The sequence below is a fragment of the Myotis nattereri genome, assembly GCF_964212035.1.
Source record: "Myotis nattereri genome assembly, chromosome: 14".
NCBI lineage: Eukaryota > Metazoa > Chordata > Mammalia > Chiroptera > Vespertilionidae > Myotis > Myotis nattereri.
Window position 1 is genome coordinate 17,781,809 of NC_138089.1, and position 24,075 is coordinate 17,805,883.

Below are 24,075 nucleotides of genomic sequence, written 5' to 3' on the forward strand. Positions count from 1 at the left end.
TTAAAAATTTTAAGTTTATTATTTAATTCATCTTTTTGATGAATTTTAAATTGCTTTTACTATAATTGTGAGACAGAATTTTATTTTATAATTCTTCTTTTCATAATGATGGCAATTTGTTTCATCAGTTTTATCTTATTTAGCATGTTTTATGAGTGATAAGAGTTTTCAAATCATGTCTTAGGGTTACAGTGATATGAGAAAATATAGCTTTAAAACATTACTTGGTTAGCTTTTATGTTTTACCACTGGTTAAAAATTTCCAAAACCCTTAATAAAACTACTTGTCTTAAGTTCCGACATATCCGAGCGCCATACTTAGTAATTAAATTGACAAAAAACACAATTGTGAAGCACCCCTACTTCAGATACCCTGCCCTTCGACCACCATTTCTAAGAACTTCCCCTGCAAGATCTCTGCTAGTAATGTCCCCTTTCTCATTACTACAACTACTTTTACCCACAGAATACATTACTCACACCTGTATGCTTCATTCCAGCCTTCAGTGATAAGATGTGGAGTAAAATGGATTTACTCCAGTAGTTCAAGCACTCTGCTTTTCTCTTGTATGGAATGGAAATATTAAATACATTATAGTTCCTCCTACATAGGGTTGTTGTGAGGTCTGAGGATCAAATGAAATAAAGCCCTTATGGAGTGTCAGACACTTAAAAAGCCTTCAGTAAAGGGAACATTACCAGTTTGTAGTCTGAGTGGAGAAGGAGGAAAAACAAAAAAGATCCCTAGTTCTTTACTTTTATCTGGACGATGTCAAGAATGTGGCCCAGGCTGTTGAAGAATGGTGATTTTTCTAATTCATACAATAAACTCATCCCTCACACTCTCGTGTGCTACCATGAGTAGTAGGATTTCCTAAGCTTTGCTAAGTTTTCCTGCTCATTTTAGCTGTTGTTTATCTTTTCCTCTTGTTATTTTGCTTCAAAACTTGCTTCACTACTATTTTATTATATGATCAAACAGTGGCCTTAAGAACTTCTTTTCTTCATGTTCCACTCAAGCCTAGGAACACCATATCAATTTATCCACAAGGACAGAGCCATGGTCAGAACTCAGGGGTACTGAAATGTATTCCTGTTTTTGCTTGCTTTATATTGATATTTTTAAATATAAAAGGTAATATGAAAGAAGTTCTATTATTTTCTCTCTACACTGTACATTATCCTGTGCATCCCACTTCGAAGACTGTCTTGGACTTCGTTTATTTCATCCCTCTGACAAAGATTTTACTTTAAACCTCATTCTTGATAACTGACCTCTACACCTTGGCTCTGGCCCTACCTACAGGGCATCCCTTAAAGACTCAGCACATCTGTCTGACTTCTTCAGAGTCCCAGCCTCACACGTACATTTCCAGATGACTTTTTCCATGGTGCCATTTGCACTCTTTGCAGAATGAAGTTACTGCAATGTTTTTCTCAATGGAGCACTGACTTCTTATTTACCTTATTTAGTGCAGGTATACCCCCTAACATAATTTTTTATAAACTGACCTTGATCATAGTGATCATAATTTGAGAATTACTATCAGAATGCATAGACTGTGTTGATTTATAGTTTTCCATGTATATAAAGTAGAACATAGGTATAGTAGAGAATTCTTTGAAAAATAAATTCATTGTAATAACAACGGAAATTTTTTTATCATTGTGACCACTCCTTATATAAAATTTTTTTAATCTATTTATAAGACACTTTATTGACTATGAAACCTTTTGATCTTTAAACAAGGAGAAGTGTAGGATATAAAATAAAAGCGAACAGTTACCTATGTCAAGAACTATTATAAGCCCTAGCTAGTTTGGCTCACTGGATAGAACGTCGGCCTGAGGACTGAAGAGTCCCAGGATCGATTCCGGTCAAGGGCATGTACGTTGGTTGCAGGCACATCCCCAGTAGGGGTTGTGCAGGAGGCAGCTGATAGATGCTTCTCTCTTATCGATGTTTCTAACTCTCTATCCCTCTCCCTTCCTCTCTGTAAAAAATCAATAAAATATATTTTTTTAAAAATTAAAAAAAACTATTCTTTTTTAAAAATTAAATCTTTATTGTTCAGATTATTACACTTGTTCCTCTTTTTTTCCCCCCATAGCTCTCCTCCACCCAGTTCCCACCCCACCCTCTTCCCTTACCCCTCCCACTGTCCTCATCCATAGATGTACAATTTTTGTCCAGTCTCTTCCTGCACCCCCACATCCCTCCCCCCCCAAGAATTGTCAGTCCACTTCCTCTCCATGCCCCTGGTTCTATTATATTCATCAGTTTACTCTGTTCATCAGATTTTTTATTCACTTGATTTTTAGATTCACTTGTTGATCGATATGTATTTGCTGTTCATAATTTTTATCTTTACCTTTTTCTTCTTCCTCTTCTTAAAGAATACCTTTCAGCATTTCATATAATACTGGTTTGGTGGTGATGAACTCCTTTAGCTTTTTCTTATCTGTGAAGCTCTTTATCTGACCTTCAATTCTGAATGATAGCTTTGCTGGGTAAAGTAATCTTGGTTGTAGGTTCTTGGGATTCATCACTTTGAATATTTCTTGCCACTCCCTTCTGGCCTGCATAGTTTCTGTTGAGAAATCAGCTGACAGTTGTATGGGTACTCCCTTGTAGGTAAATGACTTTTTTTCTCTTGCTGCTTTTAAGATTCTCTCTTTGTCTTTTGCTCTTGGCTTTTTAATTATGATGTGTCTTGGTGTGGTCCTCTTTGGATTCCTTTTGTTTGGGGTTCGCTGCGCTTCCTGGACTTGTAAGTCTATTTCTTTCACCAGGTAGGGGAAGTTTTCTGTCATTATTTCTTCCAAGAGGTTTTCAATATCTTGCCCTCTCTCTTCTTCTGGCACCCCTATAATTCTGATGTTGGTATGCTTGAAGTTGTCCCAGAGGCTCCTTACACTATCTTCATATTTTTGGATTCTTTTTGCTTTTTGCTTTTCTGGTCAGGTGTTTTTTGTTTCTTCATATTTCAAATCTTTGACTCGATTCTTGGGATCCTTTTGTCTGCTGTTGGAACTCTGTATATTATTCTTTATTTCAGTCAGTGTATGCTTAATTTCTTGTTGGTCTTTTTTCATATCCTCTGGGCTCTCATTAAATTTATCAGCGTTTCCAGAAAATTCTTGAAAACCTTATAAGTGTGGTTTTGAACTCTATATCCAGTCGTTTGCTTTCCTCCATTTCTGTCATTTGTGACCTGTTTCTTTGTCTCCGCATTTTTTATGCTTCCCTGTGTTGAGAGAGTGGCTTTCTGTGCTAGGTGTCCTATAGGGCCCAGTGGCTCAGCCTCCCCAATTACCTGAGGTGGACACACTTGGTGCACCCCTTTGTGGGCTTTGTGCACAGTCTTGTTGTAGTTAAGCCTTGATTGTTGTAGGTATCACTGGGAGAAATTGACTTCCAGGCCAATTGGCTGTGAGAATCAGCTGTGTCTGCAGTGGGAGAACTTCTGTGCTGAAGACACCCTTCTGGGGCAAGACTTGCTTCAATGGGGCTTTGGTGCTCACTGAGTCTGCCCCCTGAGTGTGATCCTTATGGATCTGAGGAGTTATAATCTGGATGGTCCCACTCTGACCACTGGGTACACTGGCTCTTGGATCTAAGGAGGTGTTAATTTAGCCTCTTCCTTAGGCTACCCAGCAGGAGCTACGAAGAGATCTTCAGATTCCCCTTCCTTTTTTGGGGTTTGGAGGTGCCCAGATGAGGCCCAGCTGTGAAGCAATGCAAGCTGCTGTGGGGCCTTGGGCCTTCTGTTGGAAGTTCTGGGTCTGTGTGGCCCAGCTGCAGTTTGTTAGGTAATTTTCAGATTGCAAAGGGCCAGGGCATTCATATGCAAAAGCCTCTGCCGCAGCCTGGGTGGGGTGGGGTCTCAGGGAATCAATAGGGCGGAGCAAGCAGCTATGGCTGATCCTCAGCCCTGCCCTAAGGGGCCCCTAGTCTCAGTGTCCTGGTAATTGCTGCAAGCACCTCTGAGGGAAAGCCGACCTCAAGTTCCGAGTTCTGCCCGCTGCCAGACAGTCCAGTTTCTCCCCGTATGTGTCCTGGGTCCCCAGAGACTTCCCGGAACTGGAGTTCAGAGCAGTCGGGAGCTTGTGACTCCCTCCCGATTCAAAAAGACAGCCGCGTCCTCAGGTGCCAGCCCCTTTCCGCGGGCACTCGAGCCTCTGTACCTCTGCACTTTACTTCCGCAGCTCCTCTGATTCTCAGTGTGCTTTTCTCTTTCCTTTTAGTTGTAGAATTTCCATTCAGCCAGCCTTCCTGTAGTTCTGGATGATGTCCGTTTTATCTTTTCGTTTTATTTTTGAAGTTGTTGTGGGAGGCAGCAATTTCCGGTGTTTACCTATGCCGCCATCTTGGTTTCTCTCAAAAAGAACTATTCTAAGTGTTCACATGTTATAATTCATTTGATCCCTCAACAGCTCTCTGATGTAGATACTCTTTTTCCCATTTTAAAGATGATGACACTAAGTTACAGAGAGGTGAAATAACTTTCCCCAGGTCACATAGGATATAAATTGCAAGCTGGGGATTTGAATTCAAAGAAGTTTGGTTCTTGAATTAACCAAAAGTAATCACTACTTTCACTTCTTTGTGATTGCTTCCATATAAAGGTGTATATGGCCCTAGCTGGTTTGGCTCAGTGGATAGAGCATCAGACTGTAGACTGAAGGGTCCCGAGTTCGATTCCAGTCAAGGGCACATGCCTGGGTTGCGGGCTTGAGCCCCAATGGGGGGCGTGCAAGAGGCAGTCGATCAATGATTCTCTCTCATCATTGATGTTTCTCTCTTTCTCCCTCTTCCCTCCTCTCTGAAATCAATAAATGTATATATATATATATTTTTTAAAAAAGGTGTGTATGTACTTATACATACACCTGATATATATTTTAATTTGACAAAGAGAATCGTCATATATGTACTGTTGCACAATTTATTGGTATGTTTTTTTCACTTATTTTATCTTGCTGATCTTACAATAACATTTATATTGATACAACTCATTATTTTTAACAGTTGTATAAAATCACCATATATGGGTGTTTTACAACGTTTTAACTAGATGCTTTAGATATTTTCCTCTTAAAAACAATGTTAAGGAGGCATATGTAATACTCTTTGTAATACTTTAAGCAATAAAAAAAAGACACCACAAATCAATGTTGACTATATCTTGGTGAACTTTTTGTTCATATCTTTATGTCATATTATTGGCAGATATTTGTTTTTAAATTGTAAAATCACAGAGTTGGTAGAAGTCTTCTAAGTACAAACTATATTAAAGCTATTCTATTGGTATGAAAACAAAAATGTAAAGATATTTATAAGGGGAGTATCAAGAATTGTTAATATTCTAATATCTACTAATTTCATTATCAGCTTACCTATTTCTATTTATCGGTTTTTTATTTTCTGATATTCCCTAGGGTGTCCGTCCTGTAGCTCAGGCTGGCAATAAACATGGTGAACTTAGTCCCTTAGCCCTGTTTGCTTTCTTTGTGAATCGCTGCAAAGAAAATCTTCATGTTGTAGTGGCCTTTAGCCCCATTGGAGATGCTTTTCGAAATCGCCTGAGACAGTTTCCATCCCTCATCAATTGCTGTACCATTGATTGGTTTCAGGTTTGTAATTTTTTTAATTGGAGAGGGCAACTAAATCTTTTGTAATTTTACTGAAATCTTACTCAAGCTTCATTAAATTACATTCAGCAAGTGTTTCTTGATCACTTACTCTAATGAAAGGCATAGTGCTTGGCACCAGGGACTGATAAGACTATGTTTCCCACAAATTGCTCACGCACTAGACAAGAAGACAGAAAAGGCAATCAGCAAATGAGCAGTAATGATTATATGAAAGAGCCATAATCTTGATGTGCAAAAGTTATACTTGAGACTATGAGTCTCTGACATATGAAAATGTGTTAATTGCATATAGGAGGCATATATTAGGAACCAATAGAGTGTATTATGTATATACACACATATATACTAGTACATGTATGTAAAGATATATATATGTGCATGTATATATTTATATCAGATATATGATAAGGAATTAGCTTGCATGATTATGGAGACTGATGAGTTCTAAAACCTGCAGTTGGAAATCTGGAGACCAGGAGAGCTGTAGTTCTAGTCTGAAGGCCAGCAAGCTTGAAACCAGTAAGAGCTAATGTTCAGTTCAAGTGTAAAAAACTGATGTCCCAGGTTGAACACAGGCAGGCAAAAGGAATTCCCCCTTATTCGGGGGTGGGTCAGCCTTTTTGTTCTTTTCAGGAAGGCCTTCAACTGATTGGATGAGGCTCACTCACATTAGGGAGGGCAATCTGCTTTTCTAACTGTAGAATTAAATATTAAACTCATTCATAACACACCTCACAGAAACACCCAGAGTAATGTTTGACCAAATATATGGTCAAGTTGCCACATAAAATCAACCATTACATGGGGATAGTATGTGCAAAGGTATAACAGTGCAGAGAGCAAGGCTCATTTAAGCAACTACAAATAGTTTGGTAAAACTGACTGGCAATGAGGGCAGCAGGAGCTTTGAGTCAGTGACAGGTTATAAAGGAATTTATGAATGTGCCTAGGAATTTGGTTTTATGCCAAAGATGCTGCATGATGATTAACATACATTTAGCTAACCCTTATTTTAGAAAAGCAAAAACAATTATTGGAGGCTTATGGTGAATGATTTGGAGTGAATCATGCCAGCACCAAATGATGACTGCCACCTCACTTAATCTTAAAGCAAATTGTCACTGCTTCTATAAGACCATTAAGTATTTACACTTTTGAGAACAGTAGCTTATGGTGCCTTCTGTTTAATTGCTTTATAACCAATAGAATGTGGACTATTGATCACTGGATAATTTCTTTTAAAAATAAATTTCTGAAAAAGAAAATAAAAGAAAAAAATAAAGAAAAAATTAAAAAAAAAAACCAAAAAATAAATAAATAAATTTCTGATACTAACTTGTTTTATTCTCTTTTGCTTATTTGTCAATTGGATTTTTGAGAAACTAACTCTGTCCTTTTGAGGATAGCACATTTATTTCAGCTAGTCGATGTTTTAGTGTTTATACAGCAATAAAAGTTGTGTGAAACAATTTTGTTTTTTATGCAAACCATATCTTAATTCTGCTTTCATTAAGTAGCCAAAGCAAAACCAAACACATAAAGAAAACCTGTCCTACAGTAAGTTTTGTGAAATCTTATAAATACAGTTTTACTACTTTTGGATATCTTTTTATAACCATGAGACTTTCTATTCTACGTGATTCTTACTTATTGGGAAAAATGTTTTTTAAAAGGAAAAGTGAGTTGCAAATAGATAAGCAAAGTTAAGTGGTTAACAGAATGGAATAAAGATTTACAATGAAGCAGTGGGGACACAGAACCTGTCAGAGAAACTGATGGCATTGTTTGGGGCCTGGGTTTGTGAAACTCAAGAAGTAAGTGTAAACCACTGTGTGTCACATAATCAGGAAGGCATTGACTTTTTTGATAGATCTCTAGTCCCCAAAGTAGGGTGTACACTTACCAGGGGTGGCAAAACAATTCAGAGAATAAGTGAAGCTATTATTGGAATATTCATTTTGTATGAAATATTTCCTATGGATTAACATTGACACCCTTGCTCAATTTGTAAAGCCATGCATGATATGCAGGGTAAACTTAGTGAATCCAGTAGTGAACTGAAAATTGGAGATATGATGTAATTATAAGTGGACAGTAAGAGAATTGCATAAACTAGCTTATGCTCTTTGTTAGTCACATCATGAAGCAAAACCAGTGACTGCTTAATCAGATCTGACAAGACGTTGATAAAAAAAAATTCCAGAAGGCTATTTGGAAAATGGAGTTATATCAACTAGTTAAATGATAAATCTCATCCCCAGGGTATCTCATGCCATGCAATATCAGCTTATGATGGCATGGGGGACACTATTGGTTACCTATCAACACTTATTTTCTACCCACCCCATCCTTGCTGACAGAATTTTGATATTGTTTGGGAAATCACCCATTATGTAGATTGATTTCTGGTTGGTCTAAAATATTGGTGCTCTCAACATTATTGTTACTTGGCTTATAAATGAGCCTATTCATGACCCATTCCTTGCCAATAGAGTCCTGAGTTAAAGTTTGCTTTGGGGAAAAGTTGTGTGTTTTATTGTTATTTTTTGTTTTGTTGGGGTTGTTTTTTTTTTACTATGAAAAAGCATTGCATGGTAGGAAAAGGTCCTTTTCTGTCTTTTCACCTTGTTGCTTGAGGATGTAATGTCGATTGCCATAGCATTCTGGGACAAGCCCAAGGATAAAATAAAATGCACTGAGAATGGTGGAACAAAAAGACAGAAAAAACTGAATCCTCAATGACATGATTGAACTTCTAAGTTAAGCAATTTGGAAATACCCTACTTCTAAACTTATTATAAATATCCCCCTTGAAGACACGATAAGACTGTGTCTTAACCATAAACATTCTAACTGCTACAGAGAGTATTAAACCTTCATGATTAGCAGGATAATAAACAACTAAGCACTCAGAACACAAAGATAACCTTTGGAAATGTTTTCAATGATGTATAAGTCATGTGACACTTATTCTAGCCTTTGACAAAAATTCACTAATAATAAATCTTCAGAAGCCTCTACTAAGGTTTAAAAATTGTGTTAATACAATAAAACCATATGGATACAGGGGTGGGCAAAAGTAGGTTTAAAGTTGTTTATATGGAAATATATATAATACAAAAATAAACTGTTTTGCGTGCTCACAACTGTAAACCTACTTTTGACCATGCCTATATAATATATTAATAAATATGCATACATTGACCGTGTGTGCTTAAAACATTTTTACTAATGGAGTGTTTGACCAAAAAAGTTTGAATTTCACTAGGAAGAAGGTCAGACATTGAAAAAAATTGATCTTAAAATACGTATTATTTTCTTACAAAGGAAAAAATTACAAGCATCTTGTTAAATCTAAGTGAAAGGAAATTTGGAAAATATCCTAATAAGCAAATGAAGATTAATTACTCATTTAACATAAGTAATTTCATCAAATAAATATTTCAAATATATATTGACAAGTTCTATTTTAGATATCAAAGATAGCAGTGATGAGAAAAACAAAGTCCTTGCTTTCGTGGATTTTACATTTTAATCAGAGGGGAGAAAATCAACAAATGAACAAATAATTATATATCAAATATTTATAAGTGCTAAGAAAAAAAATTCAGGATAAGGGAAAGTGTAATGAAGGAAGGAATGAAGTTTTAGAAAAAATGCTCTGGGAAGACCTTGCTGATAAGTTGGCATTTGAACAGAGATGTGAAGGAGTAAACCAAAGGGATTCTTAGGTGAGGAGAGTCCTAGTCAAGAGTGAACAGCAAGTTCAAAGCCCAGAGGCAGGGACATGCTTGACATATTCCAGGAAAAGCAAAGGAATGTCACAGAGACGGGAAAGATTTGAAAAGAAGCAAATTTTTTAAGGAAGGAAATAAAAGATTAGCTGTGGATGTAATGTTAGGAATTGTGATGAGCTATTTGTAACAGAAACCCAAACTAAACACATAGCGTTTTCCCTCTGATATAGAAAAAAACCTGAAGGTAAGCCAACTGGGGCTTTTGTGGCTCAACAAAGTTCCAGAATCCCAAGTTTTTCTGCTTTACTATCCTTAGCATGTAGTTTCTATCTTAAAGTCATCTTATGGTCTAAGGTGGATATTGGAGCTCCAACTTTCACATCTTGTGTTCCAGGCAAGAAGTAGAATAATGGGAAATAAGGCAAAAATGATGCATGCCACCTCGATGTAACCCTCTAAAGAGCCTTTCCTGAAATCCCCACCTAACAACTGTGTCTATGTCTTTATCCATTCTGAATTGCAAGGGAGTCTAGGAAATGGACTCTTTTAGCTGGGTGTGTTACTATCTAGAATATAATTGGAAATCCTAAGGAAAAGGGGCTGATAGATACTAGGTGGGCAACTAGCTGCCTCTGCCACTGTCATACTAAGTTTGGGATGCCTATACATCCAAGTGGAAGAGTTAGGAAAGCAGTGAAGTGTATGGAAAATATGGAAAATATCATTGACCTTTCATGTTATCTTTAATTTTAGTTTATGGACATATTCATTAGATCTTTCATGGATTTACTTGTGACCTCAGTCCCCTAATCCTGTTTTCCCCAATAGAGCTTAATTTTCTCAACCCTAAATTGTTCTTGTAAAGGCACTTAATTTACATAGTTGGATTAGGATATTCATCTTAAATTTTACAAGTTTTCTTTTTTTTATTTTTAGCCATGGCCCGAAGATGCCCTTGAGCTTGTAGCTGTGAAATTCTTAGAAACACTGGAGCTTACTGAAGTTGAACGACGAGAGATAGTTCCAATCTGTAAACATTTTCACACTTCTATTATGGATCTTTCAGAAAGGTTAATAAATTTTTAAATTACAATAATGTCATATTTTGAAGCATCTCTTTCTGTGAAAGTCCAAGATTTTAATAGGGCTTCTATGTTTTCTAGATCTCTCTGATCACTTAATTAGTAAAGACCCTCAGCTTGCAAGTAATAGAAAGATACTTGATCTAACTTTAACAAAAAGGGGGAGTTTATCATAAAGATCCAGAGGTGTCTCACAAAGCTTAAGGGAATGAATTCAGTTGGGTCTCAGAAGTGACTGGAAGCAGGAATTAGAAAGCCATTCTAAAACCAGAAATGCCTTTTCTTTATTTCTCATTCCTGCTTTTGTCTGGGCATCTACTTACTTCTTTCTCTTTGCAGACTGAATTTTCTGCTTCCCAGGCATATGGAGGAAACTGGCTGCCTCTCAGTTCCCTATTTACTTCTTGCAATTCCAGCTATAGGCAGAGACGGATTGCCTGTTTCCAACTCCCCATTCCAAATTTGTTCCAAAATGATATTAGTCTCATTTGTGTCCAGTGTCCAACTCTGGTCAGCTATAGTTAGGGTATAGTTAGGTAGCAAGTTTCACAGAACCAATATTGCTATGGGGCACTGGGTGTTGGTAGGCTGTGGATTCTTCAAAAGTATCTGTTTTACCTCTGTTGATCTCTGAGATCTTCATTTCATAGGTACATAAGCCCAAATCCTCATAGCACTAAGAATAGAGTATACTGCCTATCCAGCTAGCATAGTTGGCTCGGACAGTTGCATCAAGAAGTGGGCTCTAGTCTACATACTTGCCATGAAACATCATTGCTTTCATTGTTTCCATGTGTATGTGTAGTAATCTCATACTTCTTGCCATATACCATTCAGCTGACATGTAACACACTTGTGCAAAGAATGATGACTCATTCTTACTATCCTATCTTCAATCCCCTTTCCTACTATACTTGCCTAGCTTACACAATATCTTGGTTCCCTTGCAGGGATCCTCAAACTATGGCCCGCAGGCCACATGGAAATACAAATATTGTATTTGTTCCCGTTTTGTTTTTTTACTTCAAAATAAGATATGTGCAGTGTGCATAAGAATTTGTTCATAGTTGGGTTTTTTTAACTATTGTCCGGCCCTCCGATGGTCTGAGGGACAGTGAACTGGCCCCCTGTTTAAAAAGTTTGAGGACCCCTGCCTTACAGGGTTAGATCTTCATATGAAACATGTAAAAAGGCCTATATCTTTCACCTATGATACAGATCTATTTATTTGTGCTTTTTAAATACATCATTGCTATTTGATATCTTGTAGATAAGAAATTGGAATGTGGTTATGTGTAGAATTTTAGAACTCTATGGAGTTCAAGTACTCAGCACCCTCTAAATAAAATTAACTTCGCCCAGCGGGTGAGACTCAGTGGTTGAACGTCAACCTAGGAACCAGGAGGTCATGGTTCAATTCCCTGTCAGGGCACATGCCCAGGTTGCAGGCTCGATCCCAGTAGGAGGGGTGGAGGAGACAGTCAGTTGATGATGTTTCTCTCTCTTTTCCTTCCTGTCTCTCTAAAAATCAATAAAAACATATAAAAAAAATTTTTAATTTTAAAAATTAACCTTTATTCTTAAATGCTTGTTATTAATGCTATGTTGAATTTACTTCTTACTTTCTGAAGCCTATTACTTATATTAAGATATATTATCTGCCTCTTTTTAGGTTCTTGCAGGAGTTAGGACGACATAACTATGTTACTGCTACTTCTTATCTTGAACTTATTGCCTCATTTCGACAGCTTTTGACTCAGAAGCGACAAGCTGTTATGGAAGCAAAACAAAGATACGTGAATGGGCTTGACCAACTAGCTTTTGCTGAATCTCAGGTACATTTGACAGCTCAAAAAATATATATAATAGGAAATATAAGAAATAATATGTGTCAGGCACTGTGTTATATGTTTCACGTGTATTCCTTCAATTATTCCTCATAATAACTCCGTGAGGTAGAAACTTTTATGATCTGTATCTTACAGATGATTAAAGTGAGTTTTAGAGAAGTTTACTAAGTTACCCAGACCACACAGACTCAGATACATCTTGTTTTAGTCTTTCTTTTTTTTTTTGGAATTTGGAGAGAATATATGAAGTCTGGGTTGTCTTTTTATTTTAATGGCTAGTAAAATAAAAGACTGGTGTTTTAAAAAATGAGTCTTCTAATGCTTATTATGCATTATTTCAATATAAGCAAGTAGAGGCCCGGTGCACAAAAATTTGTGCACGGGGGGTGGGGGTATCCCTCAGCCCGGCCTGTGCCCATTCACAGTCCAGGACCCCTTGGGGGATGTCCACCTGTTGACTTAGGCCCACACCCCTGGGGATCAGGCCTAAGCTTGCAGTCAGACATCCTTCTGGCAGCCAGGGAGCCCTCAGGGGATGTCCGACTAAAGGCTTAGGCCCCCAAGGGATCAGGTCTAAACCGTTAGTTGGACATTCTCAGTGCTGCCACAGAAGTGGGAGAGGCTCCTGCCACCACCACTGCGCTGGCCAGCCATGAGCCAGCTTCTGGCTGAGTAGCACTCCCCAGAGTACACTGACCACCAGAGGGCAGCTCCTGCATTGAGCATCTGCCCCTGGTGGCCAGTGCACATCATAGCAACCAGTCATTCTGCCATTCAGTCCATGTGCATATTAGCCTTTTATTATTATTATATAGGCTATCCCTATTTCCCCCCTTTTGCCCCCTCTACCCAACTGCTGCCCCCCACTTCTCTCTGGCCATCACCATACTGTTGTCTGTGTCCATGGGTTGTGCATATATTTTCTTTGGCTAATCCCTTCTTTAAATTCACTTCTTTAAATTTTTATTTTCAGATAAATGCTTATAACTGCACTATTATATATTTTCTATTATATCATTTAGAATTAAGATATTTTTTAATTGAACCCTTGTAAATTTTAGCACAATTTAATAAATTATGCTAGAAGCAATTAGGAGATTTTTCATGTAATGCATATACACTTCAATTAACATTTTATTAATTTTTAATTTTTTAATATTTTAATTTCAAATAATCTCATACATGTAAAAAAAAAACTATAAAATACTACAGCATATTATATGTACCCTTCACCTAATTTCTTAGGTGTTAATAATTGAAACATAACCATTATACAACTAACAAAATTTGGAGTATATTTTTCTTATAATCTCTTTAATGTTACTTAATCCATTTACTTTGTTTTTGTTAATCTTCACCCAAGTATATTTTTCCATTGAATTTTAGAGAGAGTGAAGGGAAAGGGAGAGACACATTGATTGGTTGCCTCCTGCACATGCTCTGATAGGGACTGGGGATCAAGCCAGCAACTGAGGTACATGCTCTTGACTGGAATCGAACCTGGGACCCTTCAGTCCATGGGCTAATGCTCTATCCACTGAGCAAAACAGGCTGCAGCTTAATTCATTTACTTTTAATCTATATGTGTCTTTATATTTAAAGTGGGTTTTGTTTTTGATTCACCCTCATAATCTGTCTTTTAATTGGTGCATTTATGCCACTGACTTTCAGAGTGCTTACTGATAGAGTTAATACCATATCTGGCAGCTTCTGGGGCTTTTAGGGTGGGCGTGCCTTGCCGCCCCAGGTCCCACTGATCGGGTCCTGGGGCGGCAAGGCAGGCCAGCTGCTGGGGCTTCTGGGGCCAGCCTGTCCTGGAAAGCAGCGTGCTGGTGGTTCGCACTGTACCGCCCTGCCTGCAGTATGCAAATTAGCTGCCATCTTTGTTGGCGGTAAATTTGCATATCATGCTGATTAGCCAATGGGAGGCATAGCAAAGGTATGGTCAATTACCATGTTTGTCTATTATTACATAGGATAATATAACAGGGATAACCCCAAGCTGCCACCTTCTTTTCTGTCTGCATTTCTTCCATGGCAACTGCATTCTCCTGCTGCCCTGTCATATACTCAAGGAAGATAAAATATTTTGTAAAGGAAACTGACCACATTCTCATGATTTCTTTTATCTACACTAATAAAAGACAAACATGCAAATTGACCGTGCCTTCCCTATGCCTTAAGCCATGCCCACCAGCCAGTCAGAGTGACTGTATGCAAATTAACCCAACCAAGATGGCGGCCGGCAGCCATGGAGCTAGAGCAAGCAGGAGGCTTGATTGCCCCAATGATGGAGGAAGCCAAGCTTCCCGCATGCCGCTCCAGCTCTGAGCTCCACTCAAAGCAACAAAGTTTCAATTATAGAAGACAAATAAACCCCAGATACCTGCTTACAGCCGGTGTGGCCACGGAGCTGGAGCGAGCAAGAGGCTTAAGTTGCCCCTGGCAATGGAGGAAGCCAAGCTTCCCTCCTGCCCACCCTGGCCGGCTCTGAGCTCCTCTCAAGGCTACAAAGTTTCAATTATAGAAGGTAAATAAATCCCAGAATAAAAAAGAAAAAAGAAAAAAAGGAGAGGCTGGGAGCTTCCGTCATCGGGGGGACTTGGCCAGCCTGAACACGGCCCTCAGCCCCTCACCCAGACAGGCCAGGCACCCCAGTGGGGACCCCCCACCCTAAAGAGGGTGTGGCCAGCCTGCAAACAGCCATCAGCCCCTCACCCAGGCTGTCCAAACCTCCATGGGGTGAGGGTCCAGCCTGCAAACAGTCATCAGCCTCTCACCCAGGCTGGCCAGGCACCCCAGTGGGGACCCCCACCCTGAAGGGGGTGTGACCAGATGCAAACAGCCATCAGCCCCTCACCCAGGCTGGCCAGGCACCCTAGCGGGACCCCCACCCTTATCCAGGACACCCTTCAGGGCAAACCAGCTGGCCCCCACCCATGCACCAAGCCTCTATCCTAGATAATAAAAGAGTAATATGCAAACTGACCCTAACAGCAGAACAACTGGGAATGACTGGTCACTATGACACACACTGACCACCAGGGGACAGATACTCAATGCAGGAGCTGCCCCCTGGTGGTCAGTGCGCTCCCACAGGGGGAGCTCTGCTCAGCCACAAGCCAGGCTGATGGCTGCCAGTACAGCGGTGGTGGTGGGAGCCTCTCCCGCCTCCTCAGCAGCGCTAAGGAGTCCGACTGCAACTTAGGCCTGCTCCCTGCTAGCAAGTGGACATCCCTTGAGGGTTCCCGGGCTGCCAGAGGGATGTCTGATTGCCAGCTTAGGCCCAATCCCCCGGGGAGCGGGCCTAAGGCAGCAGGTGGTCATCCCCCGAGGGGTCCCAGACAGCGAGAGGGCACAGGCCGGGCTGAGGGACCCCCTAACCCCGAGTGCACAAATTTTTGTGCACCAGGCCTCTAGTCATGTAAATAACTGGAAGAAAAAGTTAAGGTTTTCTGGCCCTAATACTTTCTGATACATTTAAGTTTCAGTTTTCAATGTTTGGTTTCTGTAGCTATTGTAGCTATGAAAACTTAATGATGAACTGTCTATTTAGGTTGGTGAAATGAAATTGGAGCTAGTTCAGTTACAGCCCAAATTGGAGGAAGCTAAAATTGAAAATGCACATATGATGCAGGTAGAGTATCCTGAATGTTTTTTTTTAATTGATGTCAGAAGACAATTGAAATATGTAAAATTAGCTTTGAAAATAAGCCTTAACACACTATTGTCTGTGTCCATAAGTTCTTTGGATAATCTCTTCTGGCCCCCTACCCCTTTCCTCTGAAATATAGTCAGTCTGTTGCATGCTTCAAAGTATCTGGGTCTATTTTGTTCATCAGTTTATTTTGTTCATTAAATTCCACATATAAGTGAGATCATGTGAAACTTGTCTTTCTCTGAGTGGTTTATTTCATTAGCATAATACTCTCTAGGTCCCTCCATGCTGTCTCAAAGGGTAAGGGATCCTTCTTTTTTACAGCTGCATAGTATTCCATTGTGTAAATGTACCACAGGGTTTTTTTATCCATTCATCTACTGATGGGCACTTGGGCTGTTTTCAGATCTTAGCTATCTACACTAATAAAAGACAAGATGCTAATTGGCTGTACCTTCACTATGCCCTAAGCCATGCCCACCAGCCAATCAGAGTGACTATATGAAAATTACCCCAACCAAGATGGTGGCCCCCAGCCACGGAGCTGGAGCAAGCAGGAAGCTTGGTTGCCCGGGTGATAGAGGAAGCCAAGCTTCCCTCCTGCCCTGGACCAGCTGTGGCCTCTGCTCATGGCAACAAAGTTTCAATTATAGAAAATAAATAAATCCTAGATACCTGCTTCCAGCCAGCCTCCACTGGGAGCTTGGGTGGCTGGGGGCCATGGCCAGTCTGAAAACGGCCCTCAGCCCCTAACCCAGGATGGCCAGTCACCCCAGCGGGGACCCCCACCCTGAAGGGGCTGTGGCCAGCCTGCAGACAGCCATCAGCCACTCACCCAGGCTGGCCACACCCTCATGGGGTGAGGGTCCCCACTGGGGGACTTAGCCAGCCTGAAAACAGCCCTCAGCCCCTCACCCAGGATGCCCAGACACCCCAGTGGGGACCCCCACACTGAAGGGGCTGTGGCCAGCCTGCAAACAGCCATCAGCCACTCACCCAGGCTGGCCACACCCTCATGGGGTGAGGGTCCCCACTGGGGGACTTAGCCAGCCTGAAAACAGCCCTCAGCCCCTCACCCAGGATGCCCAGACACCCCAGTGGGGACCCCCACACTGAAGGGGCTGTGGCCAGCCTGCAAACAGCCATGAGCCACTCACCTAGACTGGCCACGCACCCCAGCAGGACCCCCCCCCACCCTGAAGGGTGTGTGGCCAGACTGATAACAGCCCTCAGCCCCTCACCCAGGCTGGCCAGGCACCCCAGTGGGGACCCCCACAGTGAAGGGGCTGTGGCCAGCCTGCAAACAGGCATCAGCCCCTCACCCAGGCTGGCCAGGCACTCCTATGTAATAAAAGGGTAATATTCAAATTGATCCTAACAGCAGAATGACTGGGAATGACTGGTCACTCTAACACACACTGACCACCGGGGGGCATATGCTCAATGCAGGAGCTGCCCCCTGGTGGTCAGTGTGCTCCCACAGGGGGAGCTCTGCTCAGCCAGAAGCCAGGCTAACAGCTGCCAGTACAACGGTGGTGGTGGGAGCCTCTCCCGCCTCCTCAGCAGCACTAAGGATGTCCGACTGCAGCTTAGGCCTGCTCCCCACTGGCAAGTGGACATCCCCTGAGGACTCCCAAGTGGCCAGAGGGATGTCTGACTGCCAGCTTAGGCCTAATCCCCCAGGGAGCAGGCCTAAGCCAGCAGGTGGTTATCCCCTGAGGGGTCCCAGACTGCGAGAGGGCACAGGCCTGGCTGAGGGACACCCCCCTCCCCCGAGTGCACAAATTTTTGTGCACAGGGCCTCTAGTTCTAAATAACGCTGAGGAGGCAGGAGCAGGGTAAAGGGGGTCAATGGGGGATGCAGGGGAACATCTGTAATACTTTTCAACAATAAAGATAAATTTAAAAAAAGAAAATAAGCCTCAATTTTGCCACTAGATCTTAGGGACTTTACCCTTTTCTCTTGATTGGCTATCTCTTGGGGTTTCTTTCATTGATTTTTGAAGGAAAGTAGGAAGCCCATTACCAAATTAGGTCACATGTATTTGCATTTCTCCTCATTTTATCTTGGGCTCTTCTATCCTTCAAAATTCCCTACTTTTCAAACATTCTTTTATATCCAGAAGGGAGAAAGCAATAGAATGTTTGAGGAACTGTCTTTATTTTTTTTCTTTAGGTTATTGAGATAGAGTCTGCACAAGTAGAAGCAAAAAGAAAGTTTGTGAAATTAGATGAAGAGGTAGCCAGTGGAAAGGCTGAAGAAGCCCAACTTCTGAAAAATGAGTGTGAAAGTGACTTAGCTGAGGCGATTCCAGCCTTGGAAGCAGCTCTTTCTGCACTGGATACACTAAAGGCAAGCATTGCATTAGTTACCTTATGTTTCACCAATAAAGTAAAATTGTGCACAGCTACTTAGTTAATTAGGAGTAGTTTTATTTCAGTCAAATTGAACTTGACTTTTTTTTTTAAATCCTTACCTGAGGATATGTTTTTAGGGGTTTTTAAAAAGAGATTGAGGAAGGGGGGCAGGGAGAGAGAAAGAGAGAGAGAGAGAGAGAGAGAGAGAGAGAGAGAGAGAGAGAGAGAGATGAGATAGAAACATCTCAGTTGCTTCCCATACGAGGCCCAACCAGGAATCGAACCCACAACCTTTTTGGTGTATGGGACTAAATTCCAACCAACTAAGCCACCCAGCCAGGACTGGAACTTGACTCTTAACAGCTCCTCTCTGATATATTATATAATTTTTGCTTTTCATATATTATTTATAATTTTCATTCAGGATATTCCAATGAAAATAGAACAGACTCCAACAGGCCAAAGTAGTTCTGTACATGGACCAGGAGGCATATGTTAAACCAGAGGCCCAGTGCATGGATTCGTACACTGGTGGGGTCCCTCGGTCTGGCCCAGGACCCCTCGGGGGATGTCAGATAGCCAGTTTTGGCCCAATACCCACAGGCCTGATCCAGACAGGAGGGAGCCTAATCCTGTACGTTGAGCGTCTTCCCCTTGGTGATCAGTGCGCGTCATAGTGACCGGTTGACCATTCGAACAATAGAATGGTTGCTTAGGCTTTTATATAGAGAGATAGTGTGGAGCTACCCCTTCTGCAGCCTCTTGAGCATGTACGTACAGAAGAACTTAAAGATCTCCATACAGATGTGGGTGGCATTATCTGCATTACACTGTGTTGTATATGACTTCATATAGTATCTCTTTTGTTTTTCTTTTTTTTTTATTGCTTAAAGTATTACAAAGGGTATTACATATGTGTCCATTTCTCCCCCCCTCCCCCCGGCCCTTGACAGTCCCCTGGCCTCCCCTACCCCCCAGTGTCTTATGTCCATTGGTTATGCTTGTATGCATGCATACAAGTCCTTCGGTTGATCTCTTACCCCCCTCCCTCCTGCCCCCCAACCCTCCCCGGCCTTCCCACTGCAGTTTGACAATCTGTTTGAGGCAGCTCTGCCTCTGTATCTATTATTGTTCAAAAGTTTATAATGGTCTCTATTATCCATGAATGAGTGAGATCATGTGGTATTTTTCTTTCATTGACTAGCTTATTTCACTTAGCATAATGCTCTCCAGTTCCATCCATGCCATTGCAAATGGTAAGAGTTCCTTCCTTTTAACAGCAGCATAGTATTCCATCATGTAGATGTACCACAGTTTTCTAATCCATTCATCTACTGATGGGCACTTAGGCTGTTTCCAGATCTTAGCTATGGTGAATTGTGCTGCTATGAACATAGGGGTGCATATATCCTTTCTGATTGGTGTTTCTGGTTTCTTGGGATATATTCCTAGAAGTGGGATCACAGGGATAGAGCGTCAGCCTGCAGACTGAAAGTATCTTTTTTTTTTAGTGATGAGAGAGAGAATGAAAGAGAGGCCAGTTTGTTCCATTTATTTATGTGTTCACTGGTTGATTCATGTATGTGCCCTGAGGATTAGACCTACAACCTTGACTGGGGATCAAACCCACAACCTTGGCGTGTGATGCTCTAACCAACTGAACTATCTGGCCAGAGCTTTATAAGACTTTAGGCAAGACCAGAACAATCTCGTCAAAGGGAGCAGGAAAGATAGCTTATGTTGACTAGGGAGGCCCAGTGTAGTATGGTGATTCAGTATATTCAGACCACTCTTTGCCTTCTTTTTTTTCTAATTAAAACAATACTTTATGGAAGAATTAAAAAGATACAATAGTGTCAGAGAAAAAGCCATGATCCCACAAGTGGAATATTCTAGCAACATAACTTACAAAAAACTATGCTATAAAAACAGATTGTTGATTAACATAAACTCATAACAAAACACAGAGAACTATCACAAATGGTGCTGAAATAACACTTGCCTGTTGAATTCTCTCAATACATTAAAAATCTCCTCAGGGACCAAATTACTTTAAATTTTCTTAAAAGACAATTTATTGGAAAAAACTAAGATGGCGGCATAGATAAACACCAGGAAATAGTCGCCTCACACAACAATTGAAAAATATCCCAAAGGACGGAGCAAACATCGCCCAGAACAACAGGAAGGCTGGCTGAGTGTAATTTCTAGAACTAGAAGAAAAGAAAAGCACGCTGAGAGCCAGAGGAGCTGCGGAGGTGAAGTGCAGAGGTACGGAGGCGGCTCGCGCGCGTGGAAAGGGGGTGGCACCTGAGGACGCGGCTGTCTTTTTGAATCACAAGCTCCCGACTGCTCTGAACTCCGGTTCCGGGAAGTCTCTGGGGACCCAGGACTCATACGGGGAGAGGCTGGTCTGTCAGGCGACAGCGGGCGAACTTGAGGGCGGCTTTCCCTCGGAGGTGCTTGCAGCCGTTACCGGGACACTGAGACGCGCGACTCCGGTGCGGAGAATCACCATAGCTGCTTTCTCCGCCCTTTTGACTCCCTGAGACCCCGCCCCACCCAGGCTGCCGCAGAGGCTTTTGCATGTGAATGTACCTAACTACAGCCCAGCCAGGCAGACCCGGAACTTCCAAGAGAAGGCCCAAGGCCCCGCAGTGGCTTGCATTGCTTCACAGCTGAGCCTCTTCGTGGCTCCTGCTGTGTGGCCTCAGGCAGGGGCTGAATTAGCACCTCCTTAGATCCAGGAGCCACTGTACCCAGTGGTCAGAAGGGGACCATTCTCCCACTTCAGACACAGCTGATTCCCACAGCCAATTGGCCTGGAGGTCAATTCCTCCCAGTGATCCTACAACAACCAAGGCACCAAGAGTGCACCAAGAGTGTCCACCCCAGGTAACTGGGGAGGCTGAGCCACTGGGCCCTACAGGACACCTGGTGCGCAGGGCCACTCTATCAACACAGGGAAGCAGCCAAAATGCGGAGACAAAGAAACAGGTCACAAATGGCAGAAACGGAGGAAAGCAAACGACTGGATATAGAGTTCAAGGCCACATTTATAAGGTTTGTCAAGAATTTTATGGAAACCGCCGATAAATTTAATGAATCCCTCAAGGAGTATAGTGAGACCATGGAGGACATGAAAAAGGACCAACTAGAAATTAAGCATACACTGACTGAAATAAAGAATAATTTACAGAGATCCAACAGCAGACAAGAGGATCCCAAGAATCAAGTCAAAGATTTGAAATACAAAGAAACAAAAAATACCCAACCGAAAAAGAAAAAAGAAGAGATTCAAAAAATATGAAGATAGTGTAAGGAACCTCTGGGACAACTTCAAGCGTACCAACATCAGAATTATAGGGATACCAGAAGGAGAGAGAGGGCAAGATATTGAAAACCTTTTTGAAGAAATAATGACAGAAAACTTCCCCCACCTGGTGAAAGAAATGGACCTACAAGTCCAGGAAGCGCAGAGAACCCCAAACAAAAGGAATCCAAAGAGGACCACACCAAGACACATCATAATTAAAATGCCAAGAGCAAAAGATAAAGAGAGAATCTTAAAAGCAGCAAGAGAAAGACAGTCAGTTACCTACAAGGGAGTACCCATTCGACTGTCAGCTGATTTCGCAACAGAAACCATGCAGGCCAGAAGAGAGTGGCAAGAAATATTCAAAGAGATGAATAGCAAGAACCTGCAACCAAGATTACTTTATCCAGCAAAGCTATCATTCAGAATGGAAGGTCAGATTAAAGAGCTTCACGGATAAGAAAAAGCTAAAGGAGTTCATCACCACCAAACCAGCATTATATGAAATGCTGAAAGGTACTCTTTAAGAAGAGAAAGAAGAAAAAGGAACTCTTACCATTTGCCACAGCATGGATGGAACTGGAGAGCGGATAAATACCACAGGATCTCACTCATTTGTGGAATATAATGAATAACATAAACTGATGAACAAGGACTGATCCAGAGACGGAGAGGCATTGATTGGACTGTTGGGCCTTGGAGGGAAGGTAGGGGAGGGTGGGGGCAAGGGGGAAAGATCAACCAAAGGACTTATATGCAAGCATATAGGCCAAACCAATGGACACGGACAACGGGGGGGTGAGGGGATGAGGGGGGGGGGGGAGGGGAGGTAGAGGGTACACATATGTAATATCTTAATCAATAAAAAATAAAAAAAAATAAAAATAAAAGACAATTTATTATAGCCTTGTTTTCTTCTCATTAGTCATAAAAATAATCCAATGAAGAAAAGAATGCAACTTCTAAATAACTTACATAAAATGGTACTAATGTATGGCAATACTTTGGTTTAATACGTTGGTTATTATTTAAACAGCATACAACAATCTATTGTTATGACAAATTCTTACCACAATGCGATATTCCATGTGTTACATGTATCAAAACCCACTGTATGTCACTGTCATGACATACATAAGATTAACAACCTAAGGCTAACAATTTAAATATTGATAACTTTTTAATTAAAAAGGCAACATTTTCAGATCTAATACAAAAATCTATTTAAATTACTACTAGTCCTAGCTGGTGTAGCTCAGTGGATAAAGCGTCAGCTTGTGGACTAAAAGACCCCAGGTTTGATTCCAGTCAAGGATACATGCCTGGGTTGCAGGCTCGATCCCCAGTAGGGGACATGCAGGAGGCAGCCGATCAATGTTTCTCTCTCATCATTGATGTTTCTATCCCTCTCTCTCCCTCTCCCTTCCTCTCTGAAATCAATAAATTTTTTTTTAAAAGATAAATTACTACTAAAGAAAACCCCACACTAACAACTTATGTTTCTGTTGGCCCAAAGCCATAAAATGCTTGTATCCAATTAAAAAAAAAAAAAGCAATTCTTAGACATTGCAAAATTTTTTAAAACTTTAGGCAGAGATTCAGGCTGTTTATTCATTTAACCTTTGTAATCAATAGGAGAGAATAATTAAAGGATTTATGGTAAAAGTATTTCTATTTTTACTTTGCTTATATTAAAGAAATACTAAAGGTCTGGGGATCGAACCTGCAACCCAGGTACATGCCCTTGACTGGGAATCGAACCCGCAACCCTCTGGTGTGGTATGACACTCTAACCACTCAACCACACCGGCTAGGGCTCTAAGTATTTATTAAGTGAATTAGTGAGAAAATTTAGACCTACTTGGCCTGACCATAATCCATAAGCCACTACCAATGTATAAAAAATGTTTTCAATATCCATAGCAAATTAATACAAAGAATAATGTAGTGAGTTTTTACATTAAAACCAAATTTACCTACTTGCCTTTTTTTCTAATCAGTGCCCTAACTTTAATGTAAGTGACCTGACAAGATGATGAGTTCAACGTATGGATAATTCAGCATCTCTCAGGACCAAATTCTATCTGATTTTCAGTTAAGATCAGCCTTGTAGTTTTAAGATATGAGATGATTTTTATTTATTTTTATTGATTTCAGAGATGAAGGGAAAGAGATAGAAACATCAATAATGAGAGAGAATCATTGATCAGCTGCCTCCTGCACGCCCCACACTGGGGATCAAGCCTGCAACCCAGGCACGTGCCTCAACTGGGAATTGAACTCTGACCTCCTGGTTCATAGGTCGATGCTCACCACTGAGCCACGCCAGCCAGGCAAGACATGAGATTATTTCAGGGCATTTATAGAAATGTCCTAGTGCTCTCACTGTGCTGTGAGTCAGGAATTAAAAACCCTG

The 24,075-nt window shown here is 41.1% G+C and overlaps 1 protein-coding gene across 1 annotated transcript in view; it reads left to right on the forward strand.

Moving 5' to 3' along the window:
* DNAH12 (dynein axonemal heavy chain 12) overlaps window positions 1–24,075 on the forward strand; it is a 244,444-nt gene that overhangs the window by 160,679 nt on the left and 59,690 nt on the right. Inside the window, exons 47-51 of the mRNA XM_081105960.1 lie at window positions 5,443–5,637; window positions 10,332–10,465; window positions 12,150–12,312; window positions 15,884–15,964; window positions 18,162–18,338. Coding sequence (XP_080962086.1) covers window positions 5,443–5,637; window positions 10,332–10,465; window positions 12,150–12,312; window positions 15,884–15,964; window positions 18,162–18,338 — 750 coding nt within the window. The remainder of the gene's footprint in view (window positions 1–5,442; window positions 5,638–10,331; window positions 10,466–12,149; window positions 12,313–15,883; window positions 15,965–18,161; window positions 18,339–24,075) is intronic.